The 26968-nt window shown below is 33.9% G+C and overlaps 4 protein-coding genes across 4 annotated transcripts; 2 read left to right on the forward strand and 2 right to left on the reverse strand.

Annotated features, from left to right (window-relative positions):
- Positions 1 to 17306: 17306 nt before the first annotated feature.
- On the reverse strand, positions 17307 to 18263 carry J4E88_004965 (uncharacterized protein; the record flags this gene model as incomplete). The annotated part of the gene is made up of 3 exons (XM_049398607.1): positions 17307 to 17852; positions 17902 to 18120; positions 18234 to 18263. 3 exons carry the CDS (start codon positions 18261 to 18263, stop codon positions 17307 to 17309), a joined length of 795 nt encoding a protein of 264 aa, XP_049255287.1.
- Positions 18264 to 19497: 1234 nt separating this feature from the next.
- On the forward strand, positions 19498 to 20862 carry J4E88_004966 (uncharacterized protein; the record flags this gene model as incomplete). Its single annotated transcript, XM_049398608.1, has 1 exon — positions 19498 to 20862. One exon carries the CDS (start codon positions 19498 to 19500, stop codon positions 20860 to 20862), a length of 1365 nt encoding a protein of 454 aa, XP_049255288.1.
- A 1820-nt stretch (positions 20863 to 22682) lies between these two features.
- On the forward strand, positions 22683 to 24467 carry J4E88_004967 (uncharacterized protein; the record flags this gene model as incomplete). The annotated part of the gene is made up of 8 exons (XM_049398609.1): positions 22683 to 22686; positions 22758 to 22823; positions 22877 to 22890; positions 22944 to 23080; positions 23132 to 23341; positions 23392 to 23540; positions 23709 to 23841; positions 23900 to 24467. The coding sequence occupies 8 exons, from the start codon at positions 22683 to 22685 to the stop codon at positions 24465 to 24467; spliced, it is 1281 nt and encodes a 426-aa protein (XP_049255289.1).
- A 505-nt stretch (positions 24468 to 24972) lies between these two features.
- Positions 24973 to 26619, reverse strand: J4E88_004968 (uncharacterized protein; the record flags this gene model as incomplete). The annotated part of the gene is made up of 1 exon (XM_049398610.1): positions 24973 to 26619. One exon carries the CDS (start codon positions 26617 to 26619, stop codon positions 24973 to 24975), a length of 1647 nt encoding a protein of 548 aa, XP_049255290.1.
- Positions 26620 to 26968: the final 349 nt, after the last annotated feature.

Consider the following 26968-nt stretch of genomic DNA (forward strand, 5'->3'; position numbering starts at 1 on the left):
AGCGCGTAGAAGAGCTTATAGAGTAGTAGAGTAGGTGTTATTAAAGTTATAGAAGATAATAGACGCGCTCTTAATAATAGGCTACTAGATAGTCTTACCTTTAGGCGTAGTGTTAATAGAGCTAAAAGCTATAGTAAGAATACGCGTAGAATAATAGTAGTAGTAGCAAAGTAAAGAGTAAGAAGAAGTAGAAGAGCGCGTAGAAGAGTATAAGGTAGTTAAAGCGTAGAAAGAGTAGAAAGTAGTAATAGAGATGTTATAGAAGAATTTACTTAATATATTTACTACCTAAAGAGCTATTAAGCCTATAGTAATAGACCTACTTTTCTTACAAGAACTGCTACGCAACACTAGATTATAATACTAGAATTTTAAAGCTAGCTAGTATGTAATAATACTCTTAGAATATATTAGCAATGCAAGAAGAATATTATAATACTGTAATATAAAATGCAATGCATTTAGAGTAGTTAGAAATTTAACTAAAGGCTGCTTAGCTAGAGCTATAGCAAAACTCTAACTAGACATCTTAAGTAGGCGCTTAGATTAGTATCTACTAATAAGAAAAAGCTCTTAGACAGGCTAGAAAATAGCTTTAAGAACTTTAGAAATAGATCTTAACTTTATAGAAGAATTATTTTAATTTAGAAAGATGTTAGAAGATCTCTTACATAATTATAAAGGCTGCTAAGGCTATTACTATTAGTACTTCTTAATTATAGCTTAGAATCTATTATTATTATAATAACTACTAGAAACCTAAGAATATTATAATAGAAAGATTATATCTAAATAATATTTAGAACCTAAGGCTAAAGAAGAAGAGACCTTCTTTCTTTTAAGTGTAGAAGAGAAGTAATATAGGTTTAGCTATTATAATATTATAGGCGTAAGAATGTAAAGTAATAAGAGAAGACTTAGAAGTATATTATAATTTTATTTGCTATAACTACAGAGTAGAATAGATAGACCTAAGAGTTAATTAGAGAGAAAAGAAACTAAAGAACTACCTACGTATAGAAGAGCTAGCAGAGCTAGAAGTTATAGAATTAGCAGAAGTTAAAGAAGAAATAGGCTTAGTAGTTCTAGTAGAAGTAGTAATAGAAGTAGTAATAGTAGAAGCCTTAGACTTAATAATATTATTACTAATAGTATCTACTTTATTAGTAATAGCTTTCTTAGGCTTAGGCTGCTTGCAAGGTTAACTACAACTACTACCTAGAACCTAGATAGAAAGAGAAATAGTATAGAGAGCGCAATAACAAGGTTTTCTAGTTAGTATAATAGGCTTAAGAACACTAGTAGCTAAATAGCTATTAGGTCTAATAGAAAGCGTAGCGTCTAGAGTAGGCTAGCTAGTAGATAGATTAGACTTTGTAGGTTAGCTCTAACACTTAGCAATAGTTAACCTAGACTTATTATTACTCTTACTAAGAATCTTTAAGCGTAGTAATAATAACTAAATATAAGTTGCGCTAGTAGAAGTAGAAGCAGCCTTAGTATTAGAAGCCTTTTTAGGTAAATTATAGCTAAGATTCTTTAGGCTTAGTTAGAAAGCTAAGTTATAACTAGCGTTAATATTACTTAAATAGTATCTATACTAAGTAGCTATACTATTGCTAGCCTAGGCAAATAAGGCCTTATTACTCTCTTTAGATATAGTAGTTAGCTTCTTACTAGCCTTAAGACAAGTAAGAACGCTCTTAGAGAGACTAGCAATTATATTAGAGGTAACTATAGACTTAGTAGCTATAGTAGACTTAAGACTGCGCCTTACTACTTAGGTCTCTAGAAGAACATGTTAGCAAAGATACTAGAAATAAGAAAGTAAGTATCTAAAGAATAGTTAGTAACTTACTGCAAAAAGAGTAGACTTAATAATTACTATACTTTAAGTAATTAGTGTAAACTCTACTCTTTATTAGCTAGCTATTAATATAGACCTAGATACACTAGCTAAACATCTTTCTATAATTTAATAACGCACACTAACTATAGATAATAATCTTAATAGAAGAATTCTTAACTAAAGAATTAATTATACTAACTAACTTAGCGCTAAAGTAATAAGATAGTATAAGCGCCTCTATATTAGAGTTAAATAGCTAGCGCGTAGACTTATTATCTAACTAAAAGAATTTGCTAATAGTTATCTCTAGATTAGCTAAGTAGAAGTTGCTATAAGTGTTAACCTATATATTAGACTAATAGCTTTTCTAATTAGTAGCTAGAATAGATAAAGAAGGCCTAAGTATACGTTCTACGCTTTATAAGGTATATAAGTAATTCTACATATCTATAGTAAAGCTAAGAGTAATAATATAGGCTCTTTAGTTAGTTACTAATAAAGTAGAAGATATTAGAATAATATTTAGTTAAAAGGCTCTAGAGAAGAGAAAAGACTTACGCTAGGTAATATACTAATTACAACTAGAGTTAGAAGTTTTATACTTATATAACTTTGCTATATATATACTACGCCTACTTTCTTTAATAGCCTTAGTTAAAGTAAAGATAGAAAGGTATAGAGACTTACTCTAGTTCTTCTACTTTTTAGAAAGGTAAGACATAGATATCTAAGAGGCTTTTATTAGAGCTAAGTTAGGCTAAGAAGAGCTAGTAGAGTTAACGTTGTAGATAGAGGAGAGCAGTAAAGTAGTATTAGGCACGTTAGTTATAATAGTATTAGTTTAGCTAACACTAGCGCTAGTCTTAGCTTTAATTAAGGGCGTAGTCTTAGGCAAAGTAGATAAAGTAGGTTTAGCTAATAGCTATTTAGGCGTACGCAAAGGTTAGAACAATAGAGCAGTATTATTACTAGCACTCTTAGTTATAGGCTAAGTAGTAATAGTAGTAGAATTATTTATAGCCTTAGGCTTAATAGTTATCTTATTAGTAGAAGTTAGCTTAGAAAGCGTAAGCGCGTGCGTAGTAATAGTAGTAGCTTACTTAGCTATAGTAGGCTTAAGAGTAGATATAGTAGTAGAGGTAGTAGAGCTATTATTAGCCTTAGATATAATAGCTAGCTTAGCAGCAAGCTTCTAAGTATAGAAAGTAGATGTAGTAACTAGTATAGTGTCTACAGCAGCTAACTCGCCTTTAGAGCGCTTAGGTAAAGCTATAGTAAAGAAAGAAAGTTAAAGTAAAGTAGAGTAGAAGAAGAGAAAGAGATAAAGAGAGAATAGTAAAAGGCTACGCGCGTAAAGACAGAGTTAAGAGTAGTAATTACTATACGCAAGAGAAAAAGTTATAATATTATTATTTTAATAGCCTAGTTACTAAGCGCTAAAGAGCTCTTAGGTAAAAAAGTAAGGTAACTAGCGTATAGGTTCTAATAGTAGTATAGTATATATAAACCTTCTAGAATATCTCTATAAATATACTAGTAATGCACTAGAGATAATAGAATATTTATTAAAGAAAAGGCTAATATTATAGAGGGTTAAGCGCTAGATAGGTAGGCGCTATAGAAAAGCAAAGATTAAACCTAAGAAAGATATAGATCTAAGCCTAAGAGATTATTAGCTACTAATATTAAAAGTAATTAAGATAAGATTTAGAATACACTAGAGAAATAGAAGAAAAAGCTATAAGCTAGTAGAAGAGATTAAATTAAAACAAGAAAAGTAATAAAGAGAGATATACTAGAATAGAAATAGCCTAAAGAGATTTTGTATTTAGATTTCTAGGCAGAAGTTTAGCGTATAGTATATTTAGATTAAGTAGATAGAATCTAGCAATGTAATAGATAGAAAGAGATATCTAAGAGCTATTCTCTTGTTTGTGCTTAAGAAGAAGAGAAGGCCTTCTTCTTAAGTATAGAAGAGATATAGTAGTAAAACTAGTAATATAATAATAGGCTAAATAGCTATTAGGCTTAAGAGTTAGTGCGCTAGAGAAAGCTAGGTCTAAACAGCGTTTAGATAAGGACAATAACTAGATACACATAATATAATTAACTATATTAAGTACCTATTCTAATAGAGATACTTCTAATTACTCTACTATAATACTCTACTTTCTTCTAAGTATTAGCTATAAGTAGCGTATTAATTTTTTAATACGCTACTACTTTAAACTTATCTCTATAGAGATAGTTATAGAGGTACTTCTAAAGTGTTAGAATTACTAGAAAGTTATTCTAATAGACTTAGCCTTTATTAGGCTTATCTATAATTATAGTAGTAATAATATAATATAGTGTTATATACGCGTAGCTTAACAACTAATTAGAAGCGCTATAGTAGGTTTCTAAGTTATTAAGCTACTTAGAGTTAAATAGTAAGACGTAGATACCTATATCTCTAAGATTATTATAATTATTATAACTATCTAAGTAATACTTACTTCTACGTATAGAAGGTCTATAGACCTTTTTTACGTACTTACGCTTAGTAGATAGGTTTTATAGATTAAGTAAAGAGCTATTAAGTACTTTTTTATTCTAAAAAATATTTATTACTATAGATAATAGAAGTCTATTACCTTAGAAGGCATCTCTCTGCGTACCTAATAAGCTTACTAATCTAGTTACTATAGACTAGTACTTACTAGAATTAACGCGTCTATTACTAAGCTACTTAGTAATACTTATTATATTAGAAGGCTCTAGTATAGCCTCTAGTAATAGTAGTTCTATAGCGTATTTAGTAAGCCTTATACGTACTCTCTACATCTCTCTAGCTTAGAGATCTACTTATATAAGACCTAACTCTTCTAGATAAGCTTCTAATAGGCTATTAAGTAGCTTATCTATTTAGTTAGGTAGTAGCTTACTATTATCTACGTTACCTTACTAAGAAAGTAATAGAAGCTTATTATAAGCCTCTACTATATTCTTCTACTTATTCTTATAAAAAATATTAACTATAATATAAGTATTCTTCTTAGAAAGCTTCTACTCTCTACTACTATAAAAGAGCTACTTATTAAACGTTATATTACGCGTAGTAAATACCTCTCTTAGTAATAGAACCTATATATAGTATATATTAGAAGCTTAATAGCCTACTAAATAACTAATATATTCTCTAGGTAGTGTTTTAAAGCTCTTTAGCTTATATCTAGCTACTCTATTCTTATTTAAAGAATAGACGCAATACCTATAGGCGTATACACTACTCTAATTAGATTATAAATTAGTAGAAGCTCTTCTTATAAGCTTAGGCTAATACTATCTAAAGTATTCTATAAACTACTACTCTAACTTCTTATTAGAAGAGTATAGAGTATAGATATATAAAGAGCTTATATTATAGAGCTAAGTAGTAGTAAGCGCTACCTCTATCTAGAGGTGCTTAGGTAGATTAGCCTTCTTTCTTATCTTAATCTATTTAGTAATAATCTCTTATCTAGCTCTTTTAGCTACTCTATTAGGCTTATAGGTATAAGAAGAAGTAAGCTCTAGCGTAATACTATACTCTCTTGTCTATACTTTATAGCGTAAGTTACTACACTATAGATTAGTTAAAAAGTTATTATTAAAGCTAATTCTTATAATAAGTAGATAATAATAAGTCTAGATAAGTGCTTAAAACTTCTTAAAAACCTTTATTATCTTTTTTATCTTCTTAGAGAAGAGTAGATAAAGATAGACTTTACTACTATACTTATTCTTAATAAGTAGAATCTACTTCTCTTCTAAGTACTCTTTAGGTATATTAAAAAAGTTCTATATAATTCTTTAGAAGAGTTAGAGAGCTTACTTCTTTAGCTAATAAGAGATAACTTACTTTATATAAGTTAGAGCGTAGAACTTATACTATAAACGCGTAGGCTCTTTAATTCTTACTCTCTAAGCGTTACGTATAAGTATCTTAAGTGTCTTAGAGTCTAAGTACCTAGCGTAAGTATACTAAAAGTCTTCTAAGTTACTATATAGCTAAGAAGTAAAGCTAAATCTAGTTCTAGGTATTACGTTTATAATAAGAGTGTTATAAATAGTAATTAGCTTATATTCTATAAACGTAAGGTTTAGCCTACGCTATAGAGTAGCTACTATAGTACTTCTTACTAGTAAGCTAGTATAAAGAGTGTTATTAAGACCTAGGTACTAGATTCTAGCTTAATTAAGGCAAGCTTCTAAGACTATATTAATATAAAAGCGCTCTATAACTATAATACTAGTAAGTATAAGATTAACCTATTTACTACTTATAAGCTTAATAAAGCTCTTTAGAACGCACGTACTATAACTAAGAATAGAAAAAGCTTATATACTTATCTTAACTATCTTAAGGCTTCTAGCTAGTTTAAAGTCTAATAATAGAGAGAAGTAGTTAACTAAGTAGATAGCTACTCTATTATTAAGAATAGTACTAGCTAAAAGAGAGTAAGCGTTATAGTCTATAGTAGAGTAGACACCTAGCGTTAGCTAAAGTATACCTAGGTTAAGAAGCGTAGTAACTACGCTTCTAGAGTACTTATTATTATTATATAAGCTTTCTAAGAAGCTTAGAATAAAGTATCTCTTACTAATAAGCTTTATACGCGCCTTCTTAAAGTGCTTTATACCTAAGTATTTAATAATTATATTTTTATTCTTTTATAAGAGCTATTAGAAGCGCTTCTACTTAGCTCTAATAGTAGTAAGTATATTATAGCACTTTTTAATAGGCTAGTAGTAGGTCTAAGACTCTAGAGTAGCGCAAGAGTAGGTAGTAGACTTAGCCTAGTTTAGTAACTTAGACTTAGCGCTAGCTTTATTAGTAGATAGAGCTTCTTTAATAAAGGTAAAAATTCTATATAACTTAGAGTAGGCTATTTAATACTATATAAGCGCTAAAAAAAAGATTCTAAGCTAGAAAAGTATAAAGATCTTTACACTAAGCGCCTAAGTAGTAATTATATTACGCTTTATCTAAATTACCTAGTTTATTACTATCTTAGATATTAGCGTATTAAGAAAGTTATAAGTAGTAAGTGTACTATCTACTTTAGAAAGCTTATACACCTTTACGCGTATATAGAGCGCGTTCTACTTATAGTACTACTACTCTAGATTAGTCTTTACTAGCTTAGCCTTACCTAAGTAAGTATAGTAGTTTTCTCTAATCTACTTCTTAGTTATATTATTATAAAGCTATAGTTATGTTTTAAAAGACTTTATAATTATATAAAGAGACTAATCTTAGCTCTTAGCTAGCTTAATCTACACTAGAAGTAGTAGAAGTAGGTTAATAGTTACGTTAACCTACTCTTTAAGCTTTCTAAGCCTACTTTAGATACTTACTAGAAAAGTAGATTTAAGCTTCTATACTACTAGTTTCTTATTTTAGAGCACTTTCTTATTACGCTTACTAGTTTCTCTCTCTAGGTAGATAAAATAATTAAAAGCTTTAAAAAGGCTATTTCTAGAAAAGAGTATTACTAAGTTAATCTTCTTCTATACTTTTAGAGAGTGCGCGTTAAATTTAAGCTACGTAAACTACTTAGACTAAGTAGAGCGTCTTTTAAGAATTACGCTACTTATTAGAATAAGTGTTAAGCTTACTAAGAGGCTATAGTTACTTATAGCTACTTATAGAGAAAGTAGTAAGTAGCGTATATATTACTAACGTGCTTAGAGTTATTAGAGAGAAGCACTACTATAGGCGTAGATAGTTAATACAGAGAAAGCTATAGAAAGCTAGTTACCTTACTTATTATAAAGTAAAGAGTTAAATAAAAATTAGAGAAGTGTCTAAATATATTATTTACAGCGTTATTATTATGTAGAGAGAGTAATACCTATACTTTAAAGCGCTAGGCTTATAACTATAGAGAAAATTAAGCTAGAAATAATAGATTTAGATAATTAGAATTATAATTACTACTCTTATAAAATTAGATAAGAGTAGCGTAATATATATAGGTAAGTGCGTAAAACACTAGTATAAAAGAGAAAAAGTATATAATTAACCTAATAGATACTTAAATACCTATTATAATAGTTATAAAAGACTTTTATAATCTTTATAAGCGTTTTAGCTTAAAGAGTATATTAATAAATTTTACTACTATAATTATCTTTAAGTACTATAATTTAGAGCTCTTTATTATAACTAGTAGAAAAGTTAAAAAAATTCTATAAGATTCTCTAATAAAGTCTTAGAGCTTTCTTATATAGTTATCTAAAGATATACTACTTTATATAAGTAATAGTGTAATACTTATACTTACTTTAGCTTATTTTCTTAATACGTATATTATATATATTCTTAATAAAAGCTTAAAGTACTTCTAAACCTAGATAGCCTACTCTTATATACTAAAGCTTTTCTAAATTAGACTAAGAAAGACTTCTTTAAAATTATTATAAGTACTAGTTATTAGTTATACTTATTATAGTTAGGTAAAACTTTAAAAAATTATATTTAATAAATATAAGCTTATACTCTTTTTTAAGCTTTACTAGTATAAAGTTATTAGTAAGTATTTCTATATAAAGTATTAAGTCTAACTCTAGATACTATAGTCTAGCTTTATTAAGAGCTACTTCTAAGATAATATTAATATAGAAACTTTTTATAAGCGCTATACTTATTAGAATAAAGTTCTTTATATATAGTTCTCTTTTTCTAGTTAAAGTATTTTTAATTCTTTATATACTATATCTAAGTACTTAAAAGAAGAAGCTTTCTACTTTTATAGTATAGAATTTATATACTTTTATAAAAGTCTTTAGCTTAAGTAAAAATATATTATTAATAAAATATACTACTACTTTATTATTTAAGATAGTACTTATAGAGAGTAGATAGATATTAAAGTTTATAGTAGAGTATATACTACTAATACTTAGCTAACTTATAATAAAAGTAGAGTTAATAAGTATTATCTAAATTAACTCTAGATAAATAGAGCTTAGGCTTTTAATTTATACTTACTATAAAGTAGTTTATCTTTTCTTATTAAGAGCTCTCTATAAGCTATTATACTTTAAGTTTTTAAGCTTAGTAGTAATCTTAGTCTTAGCTTTATTAAAAAGCTTTAGAAGTTTACTTATAAGCGCTATTTCTAAATACTTATATATAGTAGTAAACTACTTATAGTACTATCTATATAAATAATTCTTTTTAAACTTTTAAAATAAGTTATTATTATTAGAAGCTTATTATAGTGCTTCTATAATAGTAAATATACTACCTCTACTAGTAAAGTAAGTAGTATACTCTTAAATTAGTATAGTAAAAATCTTTAATACTTATTTAAAAGTAACTTAAGTTCTACTAATAGTAAAAGCTTTAATAAAGTTCTACTATATAAAGCGCTTTTATTCTAAAGTAAGCCTAACGCTAATTACTTCTAAATAGTTCTAGATAGTAAGCATATTATTAACTTTAGTAAGTTTATATACTTTAGCTTAGGCTAGAATATAAAGATATTTCTATTACTAGCGCTTAGTATTAATATATTCTTATTACACTTTCTAGAAGTATACTTTATACTATAAGTATATAAGATTCTTAGTATAGTTCTTCTTTAGAGAAAGTGTAAACTTAAAATATTTAATAAGTACTTATAATATAGCCTCTTTCTTTATAGAAATAAAAAGTATAGTAAAAGCTAAAAGCTTTAAACTAATAGTTTAATTAACTTAGTTCTAAAAATATTTAATATAAGTACTCTTTAACTACTATTTTATTACTTATACTTTATACTTTATAATAAATAAGTTATACTTATTAGTATAGAGCTTATTAACTAAAGCGTTCTATATAATTACTACTAGCTCTAAAGTAGTTAAAATACTTATTTAGATAAAAGTAGCTATTTTAGTATTAAAGTTAATATTAGCCTAAATTTCTCTACTTAGAGTATAGAATTTAAACTAAGTAAACTACTTAAACTAATACGCTAAGTTAGTAAGTATAAAAGCTTCTATAAAGATTATTATAAAGTTACTTATTATAAGTAATAGAGAAGTGCTTCTATAAAAGTATAAAGATTAGTAATAGAATTAGTATTACTATACTTTATTAAACGCTTTATGTCTTAAGTATATAAATATAAAACTATATTATTTTCTTAAAGCGCTAGGCTTATAACTATTACGTCTAGAAGTATAGAAATAAATAGAAAATAAATTATTATATTATAAGCTTACTTAGAAAGCTTTCTTAAGTAGTAAAGCTTTTAAGAGCTTATTTTAATCTATACTAGTATAATTATATACTATACTCTTAAAGAGTATCTAAAGATACGTTCTATAATACTTCTCTTTATTATTATTAATAAAAAACTTTAGATTTTCTTTATTATTATTAGTATTAGAAAACTCTAAAAGCTTCTCTTCTTTATTACTAACGTTAAGTTACTTCTTTTTACGCGTAAGTGTCTTATTATATTTTAACTCTATTCTTAGTAATTTTATCTCTATACTAATAATATAATTATTAGAAATACGTTATATATTCTTATAGTAACTATTAAGTAGTACCTATCTAACTCTTTTCTTAAGATTATAGAAATAACAACTACGTTAAGTATAAGATTAACTACTTATTATACTATATACTATAGGTTTATTATAGTAATTATAAATTAGTTCTCTATTATAGTTTTATAGGTTATAAGAATAACTTTTATTCTATATTTTATATAAGTTATAAGTAGATTTACTATTACTATCTTTATATTACTATATTATTATATCTATTAAGTCTAGATAATAGTACTTTATAGTAGAGATATTATTATTATTTAGATAGATACACTATTTATAGCTTTTTTATATATAACGTACGTAGAGTTAGTCTAGATTATAGATAAGTGTATAATAGCTATAAAGTGTATATTATTTCTATTTTAGTATCTTTTTAATATACTTAGATATATACTTTTTATTTCTCTTTATATATATTAAATAAAGAGATTCTCTATTATACGTAAGCTTTATAGCTATATATTCTAAGTATTTCTTTTCTTTTATAACTTCTAGTTTATAGAATAAAGCTACTAGTTTATCTATATAAGAAATATTTTATTCTTTATATATTAGATAAGATTTAATAAAAGAAGGTATACTATAATATATATAGTTATTTTAGTAATAAAATTTATAGTATTTACTTCTTAGAAGTCTTCTACTTAGTTTTAGAATTTTTAGTATACTTTAAGAAACGTATTTATATTTCTTTTTCTTATAGAAAGTATATTTTTTATTAAAAAAAGAAACTCTATTATAGACTTTGCGTTATTTAGTATAAGCTTAACACTTAGTATCTTTTTATAGTATAAGTACTATAGATAGTCTATTTTATTTCTAGAATAGTAGTTTAGACTTTTTATTCTTACTTCTACTATCTAACTATTCTATATTATTATTAGCGTTAGTATTATAAGAATATACTAGTATAGATCTTCTATATATTATATCTTATAGATCTTAAGATACTTCTCTACTTTTAATATCTATAATATTAGTAAGATAAATTTTTCTAGAATTAGAATTCTATATTTTTATTTTTAATACTTTTTAAATACTAATAAGATAATCTATCTATACTTAGACGTTAAGCTTTTTTATTTAATATATTATAGCGCCTATACGTTATAACTATAGAATTAAAATAAAAGCTCTTACTCTCTATAGTTATAGAATAGATATATCTAGTTTTCTACTATAGAGTACTTTATATAGTGTTTTGTTTAATTTTAAAGCTCTAGTTAGTATATAATTCTTAAGATATATAGTATAGTAATATACTTTAGACTATAGTTTTTTTAGTAGAGTTATATTTTCTAATAATTCTTATATTTTTATTCTAAGTATTCTAAGAATAGTTTATATAATAGGTTTATTAGCGCCTAGCTATCTATCTCTAAGAATAATAGTAGTTTAGTTTTATATAGTTTAATTTATATATTTAATTACTTTTCTTATATAATATTAATATAAAGTAATAGTCTTAAGATAAATACTCTTTTCTTTATAGAAGGTAGTAAATTTATTTATAATAATTCTATTATTATAGTGTATTCTTTAAATAATAATTTTATTAGTAATCTTTAGCTTTTTAATATATTATATAATAACGTTATTAGTTTTTATAGTCTTTAGGTTTTTTATCTACTAGTATTAAGTTATATTATCTATAATATTTAGTATACTTTAAGTACTATTATAACTAGTTAATTTATATAGACTCTAGACATTAATATAAAGAAGATCTCTAGGTTTACTTATTACTTTATTAAATATACTAGTATAGAAATATAGGTATAACGTAGTTAAGTAATATAGTATATAATTATAATATAGGTATATTTTCTAAACACCTTATTTTATAGTATATAGTAGTATATATTCTTTTAAAAGTTTTAGAAATTAAAACTAAGCTATAAAGTTTAACGCTTCTAGATCTTATATACCTAGAAAGAGAAATAAGAAAGTATTTATACGTTTTATATATCTTATACTAGAGGTATAAAGGTACTTAGATATTATATATATATCTTATTACTCTCTAAAAGCTCTATATAAAAGTAGAGAGTAAAAAGAGCTATAACTATAGAAAAATAGCTATAAATATCTAAGAACTTAAAGTATTTAAAGCTATTTCTAAAATAAAGCTATAAGATAGTAATATATAGTAGTTTATAACTCTAAATCTAATATATAATAGATATTCTAAGTAGGTAGAAAAGTCTTATAAAAAAAGTTTATAAAGAAAAGTCTTATACGCGTATATACACTAGACTCTTATCTATAGTTAAAAAGTAAAAAAGTCTATATTTAGCTTTCTCTTTTTTCTTATTCTTTTTATTCTCTATATCTTCTATATCTTCTAGATCTACCTTTATATCTATTTCTTAATTAAAACACTAGCTTATAATAATAAGAATAATAATAATAACACTAATATATTAGACTACTTTCTAATACACCTTCTAATCTACTCTCTAGGTTTACTTATAGTATTGCTTACTAGATCTTAGAGTATCTTAATAATATTTTTTATAGTAGTATAAATAGAATAGTATTATTCTATTCTTACTTTAATCTATACGTAGGTAATAGTAAGCTTAACTTCTATTTTAAGTAACTTTTATATATTCTTAAGAGTTATATATTCTAGGTTTTAATAATATTTCTAAACTTTATTATTAAATAAAAAATCTATATATATAGAATTATCTTCTAAAGTTTTATCTTAATTAATTACTAGAAATATATATAAAGGCGTAGTAGTATCTTATAAAGTAGTAGTGTTTATAAGTTTAATAAGCTTTAGTTAATAGAGACTATTATTTTCTAGCGTAATTATAATAGTTTTATTAGTTTTAGCGTACTAGAATTAAAAGATAGATTTATTTACTAATTTATTAATCTTTTACTTTGTAATCTATAAAACTAATACTAAACTATAAATAGTATCTAGTAAGTATATAACGTTAGACAGAGTAATATAGTTCTAAGTTCTATTATCTAGATTAATATCTAAGTATACTATACTAATTCTAACTATTTCTAATATAGTGTTAGTGTTAGTAATTTATATAGATCTTAGTTTAATATTATTTAAGTTTATAAATTAGTTTTAATTATTATATAAATATATACTAGCTCTAGAGTTAATAACCTATTTATTTATTAATAAGTTATCTTTCTTAAGTATAAGTATAGCTTCTATAACTATATTTATCTTTATAGGTATATAATCTCTTAGTACTATTTCTCTCTTATTTCTATACTTTATATTAATACTAACCTTTTAAAAGTTAGTTAAAAAGTAAGAATAGAGAGTAGATTATATACTAGATTAATTATAATTCTAATAATAGTTAAGCTAGTCTAAGAAGTAACTATTAATATAGTAGTCTTAGTAGTAATTAATAGTAACTAGTTTATTATTATTATAGTTATCTAAGACCTCTAAGCGCTCTAATTAGCTACTTTAATTTTTACTATAATTCTTAGCACTATTATAAGTAATCTTATCTATAGTAAATTAAGCTTTTACTTAGTTTAGGTTATCTAGATAGTTAGATAAGTAATAGTTAGTGTAGAAGCTTTAGACTTTTATAATCTTAGTAATCTTAGTAGAGTAAAATATAAAACTAATTTATTTATTAAATATCTTATTCTAGTTTTTTTATTTATTTACTTTATTCTTTAGCTTTATCTAATCTAGTTTAAGTTCTAGATACTTAATAAAGTACTTATTTTAAAAGTAATTATATTCTTTATATTCTTATATAAAGTATTTTTTATTTTAATTCTTCTTATTATAATAATCTTTATTATTCTTCTTATTATTAGGCTTTTGTTTCTTCTAATCTTTCTTATTTTAATAGATATTAATTTTAGCGTTTTAAAGTTGTTATTTAATATTATTAAGGTAAAGCTATTTAATATCTTATCTATTATATAGTATATTTATAAATTAAATAGTTTTATTAAACTCTAGAGTAAAAGAATAGAAAATCTTAGCTTAAAGAGCACTTATATTATATATACTCTCTAGTTCTTAAAAATAGATAATATTCTCTTCTAGCTAACTAAAGAAGTTATTAAGGTTTTTATAGTTCTTTAGATAAAGTAATTTAATAGTTTTATAAAAAATTTACTTATTTTAGTAGTTACTAAGTTAATATTATTTCTTAAAGTATATCTAGATATCTATAGAATTAGTATTACTTTATTAAATATACTAGTATAGAAATATAGGTACAACGTAGTTAAGTAATATAGTATATAATTATAATATAGGTATATTTTCTAAATATCTTATTTTATAGTATATAGTAGTATATATTCTTTTAAAGATTCTAGAAATTAAAACTAAGCTATAAAGTTTAATACTCTTAAACCTTATATAAAAGTATAAAGGTAAGAAGCTAGAATTTAGTCTAGATTTTATAGAGAAAAAAAGTATATAAGTATTCTACGCGCTCTATATACCTCTAGAAAGATATTTAGAAGTTATATATATATTTTATTACTTTCTAAAAGCTTTATATAAAAGTATAAAGTAAAGAAAGCTATAACTATAAAGAAATAGCTATAAATATTTAAGAACTTAAATACATTTAAAGCTATTTCTAAAATAAGGCTATAAGATAAGAATAAAGCTATTATAGTAAAGTGTTAATATAAAGTAGAGTAATAAAACGTAGTTAGTAACTCTATATAGTAATCTTATTATAGGTATATTTTCTAAATATCTTATACTTACTATATATAACTATAGAATTTAATAAAACTTTTTCTCTAATATTTACTATAGATGTAGTGCTTTAACAACGCTAATAACGTACTTATAGAGAGTAATAGTAATAGAGGCTTCTCTAGTAGACTAAGAATAAAGCTATAAGGTAGTAAGATAGTAAGATATAGTAGTTTATAACTCTAAATTCTATATATAATAACTTTAAATTTATTATATAATAGCTATTCTAATAAAGAGTCTTATATATATAATTATACTAGACTCTTTAGTAGTTATAGAAAAGTAAAAACTTCTACTCTTTTCTCTTTCTCTCTTCTCTTATCTTTTTTATTTTTTATATTTTCTATATCTTCTAAATCTTTCTTTATATCTATCTTTCTAACTATAATATACTATAATTATATATTAGATAACTTTATAACTTCTTATATCTCTAAAATATATAAGTACTATATACTATTTATAGTGCTAGCTATAGTAGCTTATAAATATAGAAGTAGTAAGTTTAACCTTATAGAGTATATATTAGTAGACTAGTAGTATAAAATAATTATAGATAAGACTACTATATACACTAGGCTAGTTTATAAATTTAATATTCTTAATACTATATAACGCTACGTATCTAATACTATATTTAGAATCTATATTACTACCTTAGAATCTATTACTATAATAGTAAGTAGTAGTAGTTCTCTAAAGTATATAGACTTTACTAGTCTATAGTATTTTTATTAGCTAAACCTTATTAAGGCTTTACGCTATAGCTTACTTTTTTAAGTTTAAACTAACTTTATAAATAATATTATATAATTAAATAAATATAAAGCTTAAATACTATAAGTTCTTACTATAGTAGAGAATCTTCTTAATATAAAGGCGCTTTAAACTACTTTTATAGCTATACTTATAGCTTTTATATAAGCTAGTAATTAATAATAATAATAACTATAAACTTATAATTAAGCTAATAATATAAGTAAGATAGATAATTTAGATAATAGAGTAATACTAATAGCTTATTAATAAGCTTATAGTAGAATATATAACTAGCCTAATAAACTATAGATATATTTAAAATCTTTCTAAAGTATTTAGACTAGTATATTAGAGTAGAGAATATATAGCTCTTTTATAGCACTATAGATATATTACTACTAATTCTAGAATTTTCTTAAGCCTTTAAGTAATTATAACTATAATAGAAGTAGTAGTAGTACTTACTTTTAAGAGAGACTATATATAATATAGTAGTACTACTAGGTATTATTTATATATTATTAGTAGTAATAAATAAGTTAATATAGATTATAAGTCTTTATTATAAATATATAAGAAAGAAAAGTATAAGTAGATAGTAAGAGGCGTTTAAGTTTAGACTTAGTTTTAATAGCTTAAAAGTTTATTTATTAGTTATAATATAGTATAATATTATAAGATATAATATAGTAGGCTCTATCTCTAAGGCCTAGAGAGAAATAAAATTAGTATACTTATTTAAAACTAATTAGATAGAGTCTAAGATATAAAGTTTAAGAAGTATAAGTACTTAATTAGTCTTTTTATTATATTTATTATAGTTATATAAAGCACTTTTATATTACTTTTTAGCTTCTTTAATTATAATATTTTAGTAGAACTTAGAGTTATTTTTATTAACTTCTACTTCTATAATAAAGTTTCTATACTTATCTAGAGTAGGTTAAGTATTAAGTTTAACTTTCTTATATATAGCTTATAAGTATATAAGAATATTAGATTTATTAATATTTATATTATTACTATTAAAAATATTCTAGAGGTTAAGGTATTAGATAATAATCTTAATATTTTGTTTCTATTTAGTAAAGTTAGTTTATCTAATAAGCTTAGTAATCTTATATAAGAATACGTCTTTAATAGTAAGGTTAGTAGTAACCTTATTAAGAGAGTTTTTATTAGATATAATTAGTATAGTAGAAACTTCTAAGCTTATAATCTATTAAACTTAATAAATTAATATAAAATAAGATAATAAAGTAGAGTAAAGCTTTACCTCTCTTATATACTTAAGAAGTAGTATTTATATTTACTATAATATAAACCTACTCTCTAACTAGAAGCTTTTAGTTTTATCTAATAGTAGTAAACAACTAAGTTAATACCGCCTATCTAGTTCATGAACTGCGCGCCGTAGGCAAGCAACACACGACGTCCAGTCTGCACACGATCTTTCTTGAGAAGTTGCGACCACTTGTACTCCCTATGCTCTCTTTCGACCTGCAAAGCCTCGAGCACTTCTCTGTTCTCTTTCTCGATCTTTGGGTCATCAGGCGTGCCGTCGTATACGTCGCAAAGAATCTGAAGCGCCTCTTCGTGGCGTCCATGTGCATACAGATATCTGGGTGACTCAGGAAGGCCGAAAACCAGCACGATGACAATAATCGCAAAGATGACCTGGCAAGCAATCGGTAAACGCCATGCGATCGATCCTTCCGTAAACGACATTCCATAGTCGAACCAGTACGCCAGCTCGATCCCCACACCAACAAAAAGCGGTTCCGACGCGACGAGCCGACCCCGCTTATTCGCCTCGCAGAGTTCAGATTGATACATGGGCACAGTCGATGTCTCGATGCCCGTCCCAATTCCCGTCAGAAAACGCGCGACCATCATATGCGGCACCGAGTACGCACTCGCTTGAAGCGCGCCGCCGACCTATAATCATTAGCCGTCATGTCCATACCACCGCCCACATATCACCTACAATAATCCAAACCATAGCAATCCACATAGCCAGCCTCCGACCCGTCTTCTCGCAGAACATAAAGCTGAGGATACATCCTGTGAAGCAACCCAGATTGTATATCGACACGATGATGCCTTCAAGACCGGGTGAAGGGTGGTCGAAAGTGTTTAGGAAGTCTTCGTTGCCGACGATGCCGCTGAAGACGCCTTGGTCGTAGCCGAAGAGAACGAAGGCGAGCTGGCAGGCGATTGTTATGGCGGCGCGGAGTTTGAAGCCGCGGCCGTACCTGGATATCAGTGTAGGATGTTAGTGCTTGCCACGTTGGTTTGTATAGCATGTAGAGGCGTGACTTGCCAGTTGAAGTGTGGTGCGTGGAACATAGTTGGCAAAGGCTTCTCGCTGCTCTGCCGGAAGCAATTCGATGCGACGCACGATCAAGGCGATGAGATAGGCGGAGTGCGATCAGAACACCATGTGGGTGTACCCCATGTATCTATACCACCATCTTCATACCTCACCGCTCGCTACCCGGATCATATCACCCGAACACACGCAGCATGCTAGATCTGACCCCGACGGCAGAAAAGATGGTCAGTCGGCAAAATCGCCGTTATCACAAGCTGCCTGCGCGCATAACCGACGGAGTAATTGCGGGGCAAGGGTTGTTCAAGAGGTTCTGGCGAATGATTAAGACGCAATGGTGCCGTTGAAAGCCTTGCCGAGCTATTGGTGGCGTCGCTTGGTCGCGTAGAAATGCGTGTCTGGGGTAGGATGGGGTGATCTGCAGGTGCGGAGGTGGAGAAGGGGGATGACGTCGCGAGGAAGGCACGTTTTGGGGAAGCCGGTGATGATGCAGTAAGGGCGGCTGGTATGAGCATGCAGACTGAGATACAGCAGGAGCTTATTTGATCAAAGCGCGAGATTTCCATCCATCTGTCTCGATCAATACTGTAGAGCCTATAGCTGTGAATGCTGAAGTGATGCGAAGTCCAGGTGGCTGGTGTGCTTATCTCCGCGCCATCTCCGGAGCGATCCTGCCAAATCTCAGCCGTCACTCCATCCTCTCTTCTGCTTCCATCTCCATCCATCGATCTACTATGACCGATTGCAATTTCCCTGCAAGAACGAGGAGGTTGTCAATTAATGATGGCGGATACGGCTATAGGACATGAGCGGCACTCCTACACGATCAACATCAACTTAGACTGCGCATCGTAATAGTGGATAAACCTTTCTGGCGACCGCTGCTGAGACATGCCGTTAGACATGCGCCAGACATGAGGTACACCGACCCGATCTTTACCATTCTAGACTACCTGATCAAACGACCTTAACAAGCACGTGTGGATCTAGACCGATACAAGGAAAGCGCTCGATGCACAAACAATGGGGGGCTTCATAAAGTGAAACCTCTTGCTTCGCATTTCACGCTTCAGCCTGCGGAGGAGAAAGACCTTCTGGTGCCTTCCTTCAACGTTGCACCCGCAATTTATCAACCGGCTTCCAATTCGATAAACAGTCCAGCTTCAGACAATGAGTACACCAACTGTGGCGCCTCCAATGGGTACAACGACCAAGCATCCCACCTCTAATCAAGGTCATCTACAGTCTTTGATGGCCAAGGTTCGTAAGGAACTCCGACCACCAACACAGATAGAGACTTCATATGCAACCAATCTTACCCAGGCTGTCGAGAAGGAAGCTTGGAAAGAGTCTCAAGAAGTTCGCGACAGCATGTTGGGCCTCGCTCAAGAAGCTCGGAGGATGTTTGGTCTTCGACCGTTCGATATGTCATTGAATGGGGAGAATGAAGCCGATGGCAAAGAGATGGTTCTGCGGAACGGTGGGAAGCGACCAGCTTCCACGGCACCAGTCCCCAATCCATCAAAGCGGCAACAACGCGAGCCTATTCGACCACCGCCACCACCACATTGTGGCAAGATAGACCAGAAATCCGAGACTCTAGATCAATCCAGTCGTGTCCGTCACATCAGAGAGGAAAACACCGTCACCAACTCCCAAAATGGTCCACAAGGCCACGGCCATTCTCAATCGATCGAAAACCCATCCGCTACCAGCTTTCTCACGAGCAGCGCACCAATCTACAACCAAAACATCAACAGCGGGTCTGGTCAGCAGAACATCAACGTTTACGGCGTATTCGAACCTCCGCCACCCTCAGCTACCGGCGCCGCACCAACCGAGTACGAGATCCCTACCGAGCCAGAGCATCGCTTAAACCGAGAAGCTGGACAGCAGAAGTTCTCGATCAATGATACTGTTACCAACAAGACAGCCGGCGATGGTAAGTCCGGTGGTCACAATCAGACGTTGAAGGGCCCACACGGCAACACGCACATGCGCATGACAGCGCCAGTGTACAACCAGAACGTCAACACCGGGAGCGGACAGCAGAACATTGACGTCATCGGAAAGATGGACTTTGAGAAAAAGGATCGCAAAGAGCCGCGACATCAAGGTCTTGCAGTCCCAGTCGCGCAGGCTGCAAACCCACAACCACAGTGGCGCAACGATCAGAGATCAGGTGGCCCATACCGCGGTCACAGTCCATCCTATCGACCAACTTCAGCTCAAGGTCTTGCAGTTGCAACCGGGCAGAACGCAATTCCACTACCACAGCGACGCGACAATCAAGCACCTCTCAGTCCATTCTATCAACCAGCTTCGTCTCAGTATCGACCAACTTCGCCGCAGTATGGATCAGCTTCGCCTGAGTATCGACCAACCTCGCCGCAGTACTCGTATGGACCAACTTCGCTTCACCGTCGATCTCGCTCACCTCGCCGCCGCGTCGCCCCGGATAGTGACAGTGGCGCTATGGGTGAGTACCGGGATCGTTCATACGGGAGGGGTCATGGTCTTCCATATGAGGATGCTCCGTATGATTCAGAAGATGATTGGTCGAGACCAGATGGTGTGGATCGTTCTGGTCCAAGACCTCCGCGTCGCGAACGCTGAGATAGGTGGTATGGTAGCTGATGGCAATGAGTATAGAGGAACAGACTGCGGCCAGGCACTTTCATGATCTGTGTAGTCAACTGGTAAATATGTTCAGGCCATCTCCATGAGACTATACTAAGATGTATCACCAAGATGACCAAGCTCTTGCACTAATCCGTCAAACATCTCTGTTCTACATGTACGTGATGACAATGGTCTGATCTCTCCTGCAACTCCGGATCAGCTTCATGATCAGACTAGTTTCCAGCGAGGGAATCCCTAATTGCGTCCTTCATTTCCTCCTGGATTTCCTCCGGGATTTGCTTCCTGGTTCGCTTCCCGAATCTCTCCCTCGTTTCCTTCATCGCCATCGCGGACAACGTGTCTAGGCGAATCAAATGGTTCTGCGATCGGCACCTCTCTTTCTTCATTGCTGGGTTGGTCTTCATCGTCAAATTCGACGCTCTCAGTGCTCGTGGTTTCGATAGTCGACATGGAGTCGCCTTCCTCGCTAGGGTGGTCAGTATGATCAGAGTTATCGGATTTAGGGCGAACAAGTTCGGGAACTTTGTCTTTGGAAGGTACTTGAGAGGGGCCACGTTTGGCGCCCCCTTGGTCACTAGAAGACATTTTTAGTGTAGCTCCGTTGCTGGAACTAACGAGTCGGTCTAGCTTGTGGGATGAAGCTTTTTATTACGCATCTCATTGTAGCAAACCTCCTCATGCTCATGGGAACTCGGGGGGGTGACCAGGGCTCGTGATGATATGATGAGAGTATTGGAGATCAGATCATATTTGCGATTTTGGTCGTTTCATGGGAGCAGAGATTGGAAAGCCTATGCCGGCTTTAATGATGACGAGATCTTAACCTGTATATGCTGGAAAGATATCAGAAGTTCTGCGTGTTGTATAGCGGATGCGCTTGGGTTGCTACCTTGCGGCCGTGTGCTCGTCAGCTGAAGAGCAGGGGGACCTAAGGTGAGGCTTTCATCTAGACACGCGTTATGGATTGTCGTGAGATCAGGTAGTTGATATGGGTTGTTTCCCGACTGAACATTCTCCGCGATTGCATCTTGTCTTATGAGAGATGCACAACGGCCGCTCACCTAGCACTGGGTGTACGCGGCAGTCTGCCTTCATGAAGAGGGTCACTGCTTACGCCTTAAGGCCAAGTCTGAGCAAACGCGGTTAAAACGCGGGTTAAATGGGCCACAGCCAGAGAGTCGCTCACCGAATGTCAGTCCGGTATGCATGAACAGCTTGACAGCTTCTCCCGTTCTCCAGGTAGGAAGCTGGCGAATGGGAGTGATAGTTCCCTGTGTCGCGCATACCGCGGCCATTTTGTTCAACCGCATATGCCTCGTGCCAAATCCAGACCCAGCTACCAACCAGTCGGGACAGAAACATGTGAGGGATGTCATGGGGGTTGCTCGCTCGCATTAAGCAGCCCACACCCCGCGGAGAACGTAACATAAATTCAAAGCTCTACCACCGTGATGGAGAAGTGACTCCATCCGCTCAAGTCTCTGGGCTCAACGGGAACGGTAAGCATGGATGATGACTGGGAAATCAGCAGATCAAAGGACCAGAGTGATGTTCTTGGTAGAACACCCGGTCTCGACAAGAGGCCAAGGCCCTATTTCACCCTAATAACGGGCCGATGCTCGGTCGACGATCATCAAGCGCGAAGAATCTTCCATGCCAATACGCCGGCTCCGAGGCCAGGCCTTGGCCCCACGCGGGTGCTATCAGATGGATTAAAACTGGGCGATTGGTACCACGACTAATCAATCTGATAATCGTCGCTTTATCTGATCCACCAACGTACACAACCGAAGATGGGTGCCTTAGGATGTGAGGAATTTGTGGTTCCAGAATTGTATGGCTGTTTGGATGCTAATGCAAGCGCGCAGGGCTCAGGCCCAGCGACTCTGGCGATGCGAAGAAAGTTTTGGAGAGGAAGCTCGTTGTGAAGCTTGGTATGAGCATCTTTATCCCCATGGCGCAACCATGCTAACTTTAATGTGACTAGACATCTTCATCATGGTCAGTACTGTCGCAGAACTGGACTACTCATGATATCTGACTGTCTTGACTAGGTGTTCTGCTGCGCAGCCTACTTCTTCAACTACCTGGATCGCCAGGCTTTCGCTAATGCCTATGTTGCTGGTCTCCGCGAAGACATCGGCCTCAAAGGCAATGAATATAGCATCTTGCTGTCGATTTTCACCGCAGGGTCTGTTCAGTGTGCCAGTGTGTCATAGCACTCTAGCTGACAGCTTCGCAGTCTCGTTGTCGGCCAGATACCCCATGGTCTCATCATCCAGAAAGTTCGCCCTAGCATATGGCTTCCGTTCACTCTTATCCTCTGGTCTCTTTTGACCATGTGTTCAGCTGGGTGCAAGACGTATTCACAGCTTTGTGCAGTCCGCTTCTTCCAGGGTTTGATCGAGGCCAGTTTGTATAGTGGTAGCGTGTATGTGATGGGTTCATGGTAGTAAGTCGATCGAGTTCCTTTTCATGGGAAGATGCTCACGATGCCCACAGCAAGCCTTCCGAGATAGCCAAACGGGCTGCCATCTTTACTGCGGTCGGGCAGGTCGGGAGTATGTGCGCTGGTCTCATGATGACGGCAATGCACCAGACGATGGAAGGCAAAGGCGGCTTGAAGGGCTGGCAATGGGTGTTCATCATTGGTACGTGAGCGATTTCGAGGGCCGCCGCGCGCGCGTTGCTGATACATGTGGTTCAGACGGCCTTATGGGAATTCCAGTTGGTCTCTTCGGATTCGTAAGTTGTGTCGGTGCTTGCACCCGAGCCTGAGGACTGATAGTAACCCTAGTTCACATTCCCGGATCTTCCAGAGTCGACCAGAGTCTCATACATCACTCAGGCGGAAAGACAGCTCGCAATGACTCGTCTACCACCTAAGACAGCAGACACCCACAACATCGAGTTCAAAAGCCTTGCGAAGCGTGTTCTCCTGACGCCTACTATGTGAGTAGATACCTATCGTGTTAGTCAAAACCAGGAAGTCATACTAACTCCTCTGCAGATACATCCTCACAACTTTCTCCGTCGTCTGCGCCATGCTCGAAGCCTTCGCCTTCCAGGGCATGTTCCTCCTCTGGCTCAAGCACAACAAGTCTCGCTTTTCCCAAACCGCTATCAACACGTACCCTCTCGGAATTCAAGCTGTTGCGATCGTCTCCCAAATTCTTGGCGGAGCCTTCATCGACCACACAGGTCATCGTCTGCCTATGATCATCTTTAGTGGAGCGATGCAGCTCATCACTGCATCGCTTCTGCTCGTGCGAAACCTTCCAGATGCGGGAATCTTCACAGCGCATTACCTCAGTGGCACAAGTTTCATCGTAAATCCAATCATGTACGGCTGGGCCACAACCATCTGCCAGCGAACGGGCGACGATGCGGTGAGGGGTGTGACCGTGTATACAATGGCCATGGGCGGCCTGATTCTGTATACATGGTGGGGTATCGTCATGTACCCAGCGACTGATGTACCATACTGGAAGAAGGGAAGCATCACCATGATCGTGGTGGTCTTTGCTTTCATTGGATGGGCGTTCGTGGTCAGATGGGTGAGTATCATTGGTGAATAAGGAATTTGGCGTGTACTAACGATTCGTGTAGCTTGATAGGAAGACGGCGATGGCTGCTAACCGTGAGCCAGCTGAGTCTGGAGAGCATGAGGTGCCGGAAGTGGTTGATGAGAAGACGAAGTGTGGGTAGTGGGCTTTGTCATGGCCCCTCGGAAAGCACTGCCCCTTCGGTTCGCGCACATGAATGTTGTCAACAAACTCCTTGACGAAAAGATATGTGGGCAGTAATGGCTGCAGGCCGCGGTCGCTGATGCGCGACGTCTTGCGGAAGGATTGGTTGGTGCTGTGGGCGAAACGCATCACGAAGGGATTCAGGGTCTCGCATGTCATCATTACGTCATCGTCATCTCCGCGTTCCGTCGCAGAAAGAATGCACTCAGTGCTCCTTTTTCCACAATACTGATCATCCTCATCGCGTCTTTGCTCTGGTCTTTAGCGATTTTGTTCGACGCGTCTACGTATGGATGTCTTTCGACCGCCGCCAGTACGACCAGTGAATGTGTACTCACATCCCTTCACCAACTTTCCGTGCCCAGTCGAGATGCAGCTGTTGTAAGGCAGTATTTGTCGTGTCTTGACGCAGCTCTTGAGTTCGAAGTACATATCTGTCGATTCTCCTACGTCGCTGACCCGTAGCCATTGGAACATCCTCAGAGCGCAGTGTTCTACTTGCCTCATCCATAGCAACGGTAATGGGCTGGCCCGGTTCTTCTCCAGGTTCTTCCTGGTCCTCATCGCGCGTTTCTATACACACATCTCCAAGCCATTCGTCGATCCAGCGCCTCTTCCGAGACGACATCCTTTCTCCAAAATGTTCTGTTGCGATTGCTTTTGTCTGAGCTGGTGCGCCTAGCTCTGGCTTCGACTTTCTCCTTCGAACCTCGCGATCATGCCGATGTGCATCCGAAAGATCGCACTCAGCCTGCGCATAACCTCTGTCAGCTTCCTGCATCTTCGAGGAAATGTTGCGACATTTTTCCAGCCATATCGGACCAAATTCTTCTTCTAGCTGATACGACCTTACACTTGCATTGACACGTTTCCCTCTCTGGTGAAACATGTAAGTCTTCAACTCCTGATCGTACTGCTCGCGAACGTTGTTAAACTCTTTCTCAACGCGTGTCGCTTCGTCCGCTGTTTGGCGGAGCGCGTCCTGTAATGCCAGCAGGTTTTCGTTGCGAGGGTAGTCGTTCCATGCGTTATTCCACGTACTTTCTGGTTCTTCTTGTTGCAGAGGTCTAAATGCCCCGCTATATATCTCCACAATCGGCGGGGGTATCCAGTCCCCAGGTCTCTCCTCGTTCCAATTGTTCTCGGGCCAATCCAGATTGAGATCGTCTACATGCTCTCTTGCGTCCACGATCCGGACCCGCGGATTCTTGTCGTCGCCATCGATGTTGGGCAGAACGCCTATCCGTACTAGAAGGTCGTCGAGCAAATCCCAAAGCGTTTTTTCTACGGCCATAGTGTTCACATTTACTTCATGATGTCGAGCGTAGATATTATCCTGCTCTACCTGGAGCTCTTCTCCCTCTGCTTCAAGGGCTCGAATACGATATATGACTTCCGATTTACGCTTCATCGCCCATTCGAAGGTCTCACGATCATACCCACCGTAGTTGCTCGAAGTCAACCTAATGAGCTCCTGCTGTTCTTCTTCGCATTTTGCCTTTTCTTCTACCATCTTATCATACTTTCGCTGAACTTCGTCCAGCTCTCGATTGCGCAATGCGTACGACGAATCGGCGTCACGACGAGCCAATCCCGCCTTTATTATCGCACAGAACAGCTCATACGTCGGCACGATGCCTGCACGAGGCTTCTCTCGGCTGCCAACTAATAGCAAACCACTCTCGCTGTGGAAGTCTTCCTTGTGTATGATGTCTGGCCACCACCAGACCGGGTCAAATGGTATGAAACCTGCAGGAGGGTGTTGTTGCAGGGTGGAAGAAGCTGACGGTATACCGTGTGACAGATGGCTATTTCGCGCTTGTGACTGATTGTGGGAGGAACCCGATGCTAAAGTCCTCATTGGTTTGTTCTTTCCCTCAGCGGGGGCTACATACTGAGGATGAACCTGCTGTGCCAGCCTGAGGAACTTTCCATTTTCCTGAGCTCGGTAGTCGTGATCGGCCCTTCTTTCACTGAACATTAGATGAATTTCAGGAGATAACCAAAGCCAGCTCGATGTATTCTTCCCCTTCTTCGACCGGTACGTTGGTTGGATGTCGTGTGCAGCGTCCTCAGTAAGGCGAGGAAACTTGGAAGGACGCCTCTCAGGATAGGAGACATCTTCCTCGCAGGCATCACTGGCGTAGTCTTCGAAGCCTCTTTTTCCACAAGGTTTCGTCATTTTCGATGAGGACCCCGGGCCTATGCAAGTCATTATTGGTCGCGTCAGAATGTGTAACAGGCGTCTGTTGACATATAGGAGTAAGAATCTCGCGACACGGCAGCTACGTCAAATCCCCATAGGAGAGAGGCTTACCATTTCGACAACG

The sequence above is a fragment of the Alternaria novae-zelandiae genome (assembly GCF_023758075.1).
Source record: "Alternaria novae-zelandiae strain BMP 2774 chromosome Unknown scaffold_9, whole genome shotgun sequence".
Taxonomy (NCBI): Eukaryota; Fungi; Ascomycota; class Dothideomycetes; order Pleosporales; family Pleosporaceae; genus Alternaria; species Alternaria novae-zelandiae.